Here is an 11291-nt window from a genome sequence, read left to right as displayed (position 1 = left end):
CCCTGCAACAGAGCCCAAAGAGAACCTTTAAAGACAAATCTACATTTAATGTAGTCTCATACTGCAGCACTTATGAATTTCTTTATTAAACATTTATATATATATATATATATACACACACACACACACACACACACATTTATTTATTTTTTTATGTTCAAAACTTTGTCGTAAACATTTCCCTGTGTATATACTGTAAATGATGGAGGACATGACGTAGACGCACCATGATTCCCGTCAGCAGACACACTCCTTTCCCGCAGTAGGTGTGTGGCACCATGTCTCCATATCCAATGGACAGGAAGGTGATGGAGATCAACCACATCGCACCCAGGAAGTTACTCGTCACTTCCTGTTTATCGTGATATCTGAGAGAGAGAACAACAGAGAAAACAATGTAAAGGCTTCGTTAATAAACAACGTGACCGTGTTGGAATAAAAAATAAGAAAACAGCCCTCAGTAACATTTGATTGAGATGTCTGTGGTGCTTCAGTAAAGCGCCGCATGACGAGAACGCAGACGCATAAACCTGCAGGATTTACTACCGACCCTGAATAACCAGCATGTTTAAATCAGGGCGTGGCCAAAACATCAATCATGTGACCAAACACTGCGGATTTGCATTGCTGCATTGTTTTGAGCCTGTTATCTTCCGTGACTCTGAGCTAGTCAATCAGCCATCAGCCACTCAACCATCAGCCAATCAGCCATCAGCCAATCAGCCAATCAGCCATCAGCCAATCAGCCAATCAGACGGCTTTGTGTGAGTCGGACAAATCCTGTTCATCTTATTAGATTAAACAGATCAGCGCATCACGACTCTCGCCAGCGCTTCCTCAGGACGATCTGCTGTAAATAAGTATATAAATATACACAAAGCTCAATATCGGGATCTTCCATAAGTTTTGGCACCTGTTTGCAGGAACAGGATGCCTCCAATGATAGAAGTTAAAAGATTATATCATATGGGAGAATACACTTTTATGAAATTAGGTATTTATATTTAACACTTTAAGAAGGGAATTCAAAAGTATCAAATTTATCATTTATATCTAATAAGAAACATATATTTTTAAATTTAATTAAAACCCTGAAGGTAGTGGACAGCCCGTAGATAAAGCTGAATGAACCGTCATTAAAAAACACGTATTATTTATGTGCTTATGAATGTGTATATTGTACACACAACTTTATATCATTTAAATATATTTAAATAAAATTAATATAGCAATTTGCATAAAATATAACTGTATTACACATTATATGGTATCATATATAATTTATTTAGCTTATATTTTATTTTAGTTTTATATATATGTTTTATTTTCTAGGATATTCCTCTTATTAAAGTGATTTGCTAATATACTTAGCTTGCTAATATAAATTCATGCATTAGCATATTAGCGTGGTAAGAGAGTGTAATTTAAGCACCTACATTTGAATTTCCACAGCTAACATGTTATAAACATATTCACTAATTTAACTAGCAACATTTTTAGCAAACTGTATCTAAGTAGCAAAGAGAAAACCTTCAGAGAGCTCTTGCTCTTGCTTGTTTTAGGGTAAATATTTGATTTAAAAGCAATAATTAACATTATAATTCTTTGCCTTATTGTAACACTGGACAGCGCTGATGTTTTCTTGCTAGTTGAAGGATGAGCTGTCTGATTTCGGGAGCGGGATGTACTTTCCATTACGGCTCATCTGAGAAACCCAATCACATTAGAAAGCTGATCTCCTTACGAGCTCTGAAACACACGATCGATACGGATCAGTTGTTGATGCAGGAAGGAGAATCGGGTCTGACTGTGCTGGATAAAAACACAGCCAGGTCTAGATACACTGCGTGTGGGTGTCAGCCGTGTGAGTTAGCGCTGCCGGTCATTTGCTAGCAGGTTATCTGTGTCTGCGTCGTGTCTGCATCATGTCTGCGTCGTGTCTGCGTCGTGTCTGCGACATGTCTGCGACGTGTCTGTCCTGCGCTCAAGTTTTCTCAGTTATAGAAGATCAGTCAGTGCAAAACTACAGCATAAAGCAGAGCATAGTATAAAGTCTGCTAGCGAGCTAAGCGCAGCCTGAGGCGTCAGTAATTCAGCTAACGCACTCCACTCGAGATGGATGTGGAAATCGATTAAAGAGTTCAATTTCATGTAAAAGTCTGTCTAAAGTGTAAGAATATCCACACAGATAAACAAATACACACTTAAAAGACTTCCGCTCAAACGTAGAGGCTTGAAGCTAACGTCAATCACATTATCTTCTTTGTTAGCACATTAGCTAAGTTGGCTAGAAAATATGAAGTGCATCAACTTAGTAAGCTAATACATGCTAAACACATTCACCTTTGTAGCAAAAACATTTCAATAGCTTTGTCTTAGTTTGCTAGTATAACCTCTGCATATTAGCATGGTTAGCTAGTATATTTTATGCACAGTACATTTATTGTTAAAATACTACATATGGAGAATATTAGCGTAGTTAGCAACACGTTTTTTTAGTTTGCTTGCACAGATGAAGCAGTTTAACATTTCATGCTCGGAGTAGTTGTATATTTTGCTAGCGAATATTTAGCACATCAGGTTAGTCAGCTTGCTTAATTCCAAACTTAATCCCTTAAGCTTAGTTTATTAGTATACAGTTAGCTTATTAGCATGGAAAGACGATATATTTTAAGCGCATGTTTGGCTTATTAAAATCATATTAAGGTACTAGATGTTGAGAATATTAGCCTATTCAGCTAGCACAATTAATGTATTTTAGCTCAGTTTGCTAGGACATATGATCTTTAATATCTTAGTTAGCAAGACGTGTTATTTTAGTTAGCTTACACGTATACACTACCTGTAAGGAATGTTAGCTTATTTAGCTAGCACAAATTATGCACCGTCAGATGCTACGTTCAGCTTCTCAGTGTCTGTGTGTGTTTTTCTAGCAGCCTATAAACGTTAGCTAGTGTGTGTGTGTGTGTGTGTGTGTGTGTGTGTGTGTGTGTTTGCTGACGGCATTGTGGCTCTGTATGGACCATTTATGTGTCTATTAATCAATCAGAGCTCGTCCTGCGTCCCGGCCATGAATTTAAAGGACGACTCATTAAGCTGAGTGCTATTAGCCGAGATTTAAAGCCGAGACACGAGCGTTGGTGTTTCGGGGAAAAATGCAGAGGGAAGTGTGTGTAAACTATTCCCTCTGAGGCTACGACATGCTGAGCTAGCAGATTTAATCCCTCCAAAATCTTCATCATGGCTACCATCAGCCAGGAGAAACACACTGGTTTACCTCACAACACGGCAAAGCTAAATGATCCGTTAGCATCTTAAAATGTTTTTATAACTGCTGTAATAACTCACACAGCACTACTGTGCTGAGGGCTAAGAAAACCTTCCTACTTCTACTGACATTTATATTATGTACGTTAGCATAATGGGCTAGCGCAAAGGACAAACATTATTTGTTACTCATATATTAAGTACATTTGTACGCATGTTAAGCAAATTATTTTAAATAAGCGAACACATAGTAAATAAATTAGCTTAGCAGGCTAGTACGCGTTAAGTAAACAAGTTTAACTAGCTAGCACACAAACACTCATATTACATGTTACACGCATGCTACGTAAATCCTGTTCCTGTGAGGTAAAATTAATATTAATACTTTAAAATGGACACAATTATGATTAGCATGTAGGCTAAATTCTCTCAGACAAAATGCCAAAGCATTTTCAGCTCCAAAAGTGCTTTAAAAATATAACGACGACAACAACAATGAGCAAAAGAAAAAGAAAAAAAAAGAGGAGAAATATCATACAAAAATCATAAACATTTCACAGGCGAGTCGGTGTTCAGTTCATTCACAAACATGTCTGTCTGTGAGGGGAAACACATCATGCGTGCTAACACACACCCCTCAGTGTCTTTCCACAGCAGCCAGCGGGATGGGATGGGATGGAGTGTGAGGAGAGCGGGAGCAGGCGGTTTGGATCATAATCTGGGGAAAAGGGAAGTGTGTGGTGATTAGCCACCGGGCTCGCGGTGACCTGATTAGCTTAACTTAGCTTCAGCGCTCTCCCTCAGCCTGGGGCGTTGAGAAGCTAGACAGAGTCGTCTTCACCTTCCCCCAAGATATGGGCCAAATACGTTCCCCTGGCCAGAATCGCAAGCCAGCACAGGTCAAAGGTCAAAAAAAAAGGAAAGTAAAAGAGGCCTTGGAGGGGAAAAACACAAAACCAGACCTGCCAACCCTGAAGAGGAACAATGCGTATTACATTTATTATTTCGTAACTTCTTTCACAAGTCTCCTGTCAGAGGTAGAACCTGGAGTGTGTCTACACGGGGTTTTACGGTAACCACCACGTGCTCTTGGGGGGAAAGCTGTCATGTATGTATGTTTTATTTGAGATGTCGACGCTATAAAAGTTTACACACACACTCCCGTTCTTTCTTCCTGTGTTAGGATAAAGATGTTATAATCAGTGATTTATAGGAAAGTGTGTGAGTAAACTTTTATAGTGGCTACATTTTACAGACAAGTGGCAGCTTTCCCCCCTGGTGGTTACCGTAAAACCCTGTATATTTATACACACACACACACACACACACACACACACACACACACACACACACACACACACACTCCAGTTTCTATGGCAACGGGCCTGACCATGCTATTCAAACGCATCTGCGCTGACCGGCACCGGAGAGCAAACAAGCGTATTTAATGACTTTCTAATTATAATTACTGAAACATGTTCGATTTGACACTTTGTTGTCTGACAGTTTAATCACTTTTTCCAGTCAAAATTCTCGCCTTTATATCTTGTGGCTGAAAAAAGTACCATTTTCATCTGAATAGACTTCAGCGGCCGTGGTAACCGATGCTAGCGTGTGTAGCGTTAGCTACGTGGAACACACACTGATAGATTTTATTTCACGTTAATGAACATTCTCCTTCTCCCGCAACAGAAACCAGCGCTCAGGAGAACGAGAGCGTCGGCTGAAACGCTGCTCATGCGAGACAGGCGGAAAGGGGCGGGGCTTCCAGGGGGTCAGTTCATATCAGCGAGTTCAAAACAATCAATTGTTCCAGATTCATTTGTTGCTTGTCTCTGCTGTTTTTATTCAGGAGGAAAGAAGAGAAGACTGCTCTTTTGGCGGGTTACAGAGAGAGAAGTCGTAGCAGCGCACTCCGATGTTAAAATGCGGCGCTCCTACGCAACATGCGTTAAAGTTGGCAGGTCTGCAATACCATGAGGATGAAGACAGCCATGTTCACCACACATGGTGTCTGAGGCCCCGCCCACACATACCGATATTTCTGAAAATGTCGTTTTCTCTCCCGTCCACACAAAAACACCGGTTTGGTGTCACTGAGAACAGCTTTCTGAGAAGTGAAGCAATGTTTTCATGTGGACGCGAGAAGCGCTGTGCACGCCCAGCGAGTGTGTCTCGTGTGTGTTAGAAATGTGCTATGACTCCATCGATCATGCTTGCTGACCAGGGTGTTACGTCTTATTCGATAAAGCTGTTTGCAGATTAATTTTTGCAAATTGAGACAGAATATGTTTGATCTGTACTGCTCCTGAATCCGCCGCTCCGACGCTGCAAACCGTGAGATTTAGATTTAGTCCCAGAGAACACGCCGTATTCAAGTTTAACATTAAACACCAGTTCCACTCCCCTGTCATTTTTTTTGTTCTAGAACCTTTAGCCATGTTGGTGTTTTGCCGTTTTCTCCTTCTCGATACACAGCTCTGAACGTTATTCTCGAAGTTTGACAGACCTGGTTATGACACACTGTCGCCACCTACTGGGTTGGAGTGCTTATGTGAGCTTATTCAAATCGCCTTTGACGTTTTTGTGTGTGAGGAGATAAAACCGCTTTTTAAAAAATAGACAAAAAAAACTACATTTTCAATAATATCCATATCTTTGTGGGCGGGGCCTGAGAAAGTGAAAATCCCAAAACCCTAACAGTGATACGTAATGTGGAGATTGTTCACAGCTCTGCACATGAGCGCTGATAAAACTGAAGGATAAAAATGATCAGATTTAAGAGTTTGGGATCTCCGGCATGTCAGCAATGCAGTGCACCAGGGGACGAATGCATGATTGCTGATCTGCAGAATCCAGACAAAGCTTGATAACATCATCGGCCAACCAAAGGACAGGCACTGATTTTTTTTTCCACTGATGACAAAACAAAAAAAACCCCCAAAAACAAACATAGACTCACTTTGGACCCCTATCCAGCAGCGATGTAGGGTGGGGGGTGGGAGGGGGTTGGGGGAGGGGCAAAGAACACAACAATGAACAATGTGAACAGTAAAATAACAATAAGAAGACGCACGGCGAGTTTTTTTATTTCCCCAAATCATCCACGCGTCGTTTCGCTGTCTCACCTTTCACACACGCGCACCGTCCAGGCAGCAATGATCCACGAGGAGATGCTGAAGACCAGCAACACGGTGCCGGGGCAGATGGTCATGAGGGTCTTCATGACGAAGCGTGTGTTGAAGTTGATCTTGTTGAGGGCGCCGATGCTGCGCGACGAAGCGTCCGTGAACAGTTTGCTGTGCAGCAGCATGACACGGCCGATTAAATAGAGACGCAGGAACATGGGGATGGACAGGATGATGTCCACGTCAGCGTCGGCCACAGACGGTGTGTACGTGAACGCCAACCGTGCTGTCCACGTGAAAACGTACTGTCCCGGGATTGGGTGGATGGCGCACACCAGAAGCTCCAGCACGATGAACAGAATGCGCTCGTAAGTCATTGCTATCCGCCAATCGTCCGCTCCGTTGTCCACCATGAAAAGCTGTGACAAAGACAATAAACAGACTGACGTAAACAGCTTTTGACACTGTGCTATTTTTGGAAATGCCTACAAAGGCTTAAAATCTTTTAAAATGATGACTGACATATCTTCATTATCTCTCCTATTAGCCATTAGCTCATTTCTATTAGCTTCAGAGATAATTGCTTTATGTATCTCTCCTGGGATTGTAACACTGCAGTAGAATGGTACATGTGCTATAATGGAATTACAATATATTATTTTATTAATAATTCATTTATTTTGTGTTGTATATATTTTGGTGATGCTTAAAATCATTAGGATTTTGCACAAGAGCCAGAAGTATAATCTATTAAACCGTGCCCGTCGCTCTAATTGCCTCCAGAGCTGAGTCGGCCACTTACCTGAATTTCTCGTGCATGATACATAATAATCAGACCGAGGAGGATTAGAGTGGAAAGGCTGATAAGGCATTTCAGTGCAAATGAATATGAGGATTCCTGCAAAAGACACAAAAAGAAAAGTTCATGTTTTTTAAATAAAAGACATGAAATGAGAACAGACTGCATTCATGTTTTGTTTATTATGCTGCAACATAACATCAACACTGAGGTACTCCTGTTAAACATGTTACTGTTACTGTAATCATGGTTTAAATATGATATGTAAGGAATGACACACCATCCTCCCATACATTTTCTGTGACGCTTATCGTACCCAGGGTCGCGGGGAGCCTATCCCACGGAGTTTGGGGCACAGGGCATGGGATGCCTACCCATCACAGGGCACCATCACAATCACACACACATTCACAATTTGGAAATGCTAATCAGACCACAGCGCGTGTCTTTACACTGGAGGAGAAAGCCTCCAGTGTAACACCACGGCACTACTGTTACACACCGCAACCATACTACATCAGCGCTGTATTGCATAACAGTAACAGTAATTTTACTGCAGCGTGTAACTATAATACTGCAGTGTGTTATAAAACTGCAGAATGGAGCAATAAGCCTGCAGTGTATAACTGTTGGACTGCAGTGTGTTAACCATAGGGTAATGATATGTAATAGTAGTACTGTTGTGCTCACTGGTGATGTAGTGTGTAACAGTAATACTGCAGTGACGAACACTACAGCACTATACACTATAAAGCTATACTGCTATAACATCTGTATTGCAGTATGTAACAGCAATATTGCAGTGTACCACAGTAGTACTGCAGGCTGTAACAGTCGTCCGGCCGTTTATAATAGGTATACTGCAGTGTGTAACTATACTGCAGTAACAGCAGTATTACAGTGTGTAACCGTAATACTGCAGTGTCGCAATAGTATTATAGTGTGTAACCATAGTAAACCATCTAAAAGTAGTCCTGCAGTGTGTAACAGCTCTACAGCAATGCGTAACACTAGACTTTACAGCGTTTAATTGTGGTACAGCAGAGTGCATCATTAATGTTGCAGCGTGAAACAGTAGCATGGCAGAGTGTGCCACAGGCTGAAACTGTAGTACTGCAACGTGTCACAGTAATACTGCAGAGTGTATCAGAAACACTGCAGAGTGTATCAGAAACACTGCAGAGTGTAACAAACACTGCAGAGTGTAACAAACACTGCAGAGTGTAACAGAAACACTGCAGAGTGTAACAAACACTGCAGAGTGTATCAGAAACACTGTAGAGTGTAACAGAAACACTGCAGAGTGTAACAAACACTGTAGAGTGTATCAGAAACACTGCAGAGTGTAACAGAAACACTGCAGAGTGTAACAAACACTGCAGAGTGTAACAGAAACACTGCAGAGTGTATCAGAAACACTGCAGGGTGTAACAAACACTGTAGAGTGTAACAGAAACACTGTAGAGTGTAACAGAAACACTGTAGAGTGTAACAGAAACACTGTAGAGTGTAACAGAAACACTGCAGTGTATCAGAAACACTGTAGAGTGTATCAGAAACACTGTAGAGTGTAACAGAAACACTGCAGTGTATCAGAAACACTGTAGAGTGTAACAGAAACACTGCAGTGTATCAGAAACACTGTAGAGTGTAACAGAAACACTGTAGAGTGTAACAGAAACACTGCAGAGTATCAGAAACACTGTAGAGTGTAACAGAAACACTGCAGAGTGTAACAGAAACACTGTAGAGTGTAACAGAAACACTGCAGTGTATCAGAAACACTGTAGAGTGTATCAGAAACACTGTAGAGTGTAACAGAAACACTGTAGAGTGTAACAAACACTGCAGAGTGTAACAAACACTGTAGAGTGTAACAGAAACACTGTAGAGTGTAACAGAAACACTGCAGAGTGTAACAAACACTGTAGAGTGTAACAAACACTGTAGAGTGTAACAAACACTGCAGAGTGTAACAGAAACACTGCAGAGTGTAACAGAAACACTGTAGAGTGTAACAAACACTGCAGAGTGTAACAAACACTGTAGAGTGTAACAAACACTGTAGAGTGTAACAGAAACACTGTAGAGTGTAACAGAAACACTGCAGAGTGTAACAAACACTGTAGAGTGTAACAAACACTGTAGAGTGTAACAGAAACACTGTAGAGTGTAACAGAAACACTGTAGAGTGTAACAAACACTGCAGAGTGTAACAGAAACACTGCAGAGTGTAACAGAAACACTGTAGAGTGTAACAGAAACACTGTAGAGTGTAACAAACACTGCAGAGTGTAACAAACACTGCAGAGTGTAACAGAAACACTGCAGAGTGTATCAGAAACACTGTAGAGTGTAACAAACACTGCAGAGTGTAACAGAAACACTGTAGAGTGTATCAGAAACACTGCAGAGTGTATCAGAAACACTGTAGAGTGTAACAGAAACACTGCAGAGTGTAACAGAAACACTGTAGAGTGTAACAGAAACACTGCAGAGTGTAACAGAAACACTGTAGAGTGTAACAGAAACACTGCAGTGTATCAGAAACACTGTAGAGTGTAACAGAAACACTGTAGAGTGTAACAGAAACACTGTAGAGTGTAACAAACACTGCAGAGTGTAACAGAAACACTGCAGAGTGTAACAGAAACACTGCAGAGTGTAACAGAAACACTGCAGAGTGTATCAGAAACACTGTAGAGTGTAACAAACACTGCAGAGTGTAACAAACACTGTAGAGTGTAACAGAAACACTGCAGAGTGTAACAGAAACACTGTAGAGTGTAACAGAAACACTGTAGAGTGTAACAAACACTGCAGAGTGTAACAGAAACACTGCAGAGTGTAACAGAAACACTGCAGAGTGTAACAGAAACACTGCAGAGTGTATCAGAAACACTGTAGAGTGTATCAGAAACACTGTAGAGTGTAACAGAAACACTGCAGAGTGTAACAGAAACACTGCAGAGTGTATCAGAAACACTGTAGAGTGTATCAGAAACACTGCAGAGTGTATCAGAAACACTGCAGAGTATCAGAAACACTGCAGAGTGTAACAAACACTGCAGAGTGTAACAGAAACACTGTAGAGTGTATCAGAAACACTGTAGAGTGTAACAGAAACACTGCAGAGTGTAACAGAAACACTGCAGAGTGTAACAGAAACACTGCAGAGTGTAACAGAAACACTGCAGAGTGTATCAGAAACACTGTAGAGTGTATCAGAAACACTGCAGAGTGTATCAGAAACACTGCAGAGTATCAGAAACACTGCAGAGTGTAACAAACACTGCAGAGTGTAACAGAAACACTGTAGAGTGTAACAGAAACACTGTAGAGTGTAACAGAAACACTGCAGAGTGTAACAGAAACACTGTAGAGTGTAAGAGTAACACTGCAGGGTGTAACAAACACTGCAGTGTGTAACCGAATCACTGCAGGGTGTGATTACTGTTTGCTAAATGGACAAGCATAACTGTAACATTTACCAAAATATTCTATTATATTAAAACCGTTTAAAATGAATGAACAGGGTCGGTACTACACGTACGCATGCCTTACTAACAATATCAGTGTGTACCAGACATAATGCGTGAGCAGTGTAATGTCTCGAGGTGACCTGCTCTCAGGTGACATTTCTCTCTAATAGCATCAGTGGAAATGAATGTCATTGAAGTTATCTGACCGTGCTAGCTTAACAACAACACGCTCTCCCTCTCCACAAAGAGACACGCCCACATTACGCAAAACATCTGCAGTCAGTTTCCTGAACCAAACACAACAGGGGAAAGGAAAAATTCCGACATGCAGGAGAAAGCCTGAAACACACTGACCAAACGTTCGTCAGAAACTGCTCAATAAAATCCCGTTTTGTCCATTTATGCCTCCTCCCTTTCTTTTTCACTATCCCCTTTTCTCTTTCATCACTTCATCATTTCTCCAGCCGTTTCTTTCTTTCCCTGGTGTGCTCACTCTTTCTTTCTGAAATGTCTGAATACCAGAGAAAGGTCCGTGGTTTCTGAGAGGATTTTTGTCTCAGTTTTCAATAAAGTACTTCCTTTTTTTCAGCTGAGTAAAATCTCGTATTACTTTTT

General features: G+C 41.1%; 1 protein-coding gene across 5 annotated transcripts in view; it reads right to left on the bottom strand.

Moving 5' to 3' along the window:
* kcnn1b (potassium intermediate/small conductance calcium-activated channel, subfamily N, member 1b) overlaps window positions 1-11291 on the bottom strand; it is a 51803-nt gene that overhangs the window by 10995 nt on the left and 29517 nt on the right. For all 5 annotated transcript variants that reach the window (XM_017468792.3, XM_053680513.1, XM_053680512.1 and 2 more), the window contains 3 exons: window positions 7198-7293; window positions 6396-6814; window positions 227-368 (listed from right to left, as the gene is read on the bottom strand). In XM_017468792.3, coding sequence (XP_017324281.1) covers window positions 227-368; window positions 6396-6814; window positions 7198-7293 — 657 coding nt within the window. The remainder of the gene's footprint in view (window positions 1-226; window positions 369-6395; window positions 6815-7197; window positions 7294-11291) is intronic.

This window comes from Ictalurus punctatus, chromosome 5, assembly GCF_001660625.3.
Source record: "Ictalurus punctatus breed USDA103 chromosome 5, Coco_2.0, whole genome shotgun sequence".
NCBI lineage: Eukaryota > Metazoa > Chordata > Actinopteri > Siluriformes > Ictaluridae > Ictalurus > Ictalurus punctatus.
The sequence above is the reverse complement of the archived record's forward strand: the minus strand, read 5'-3'. Positions and strand labels throughout refer to the sequence as shown.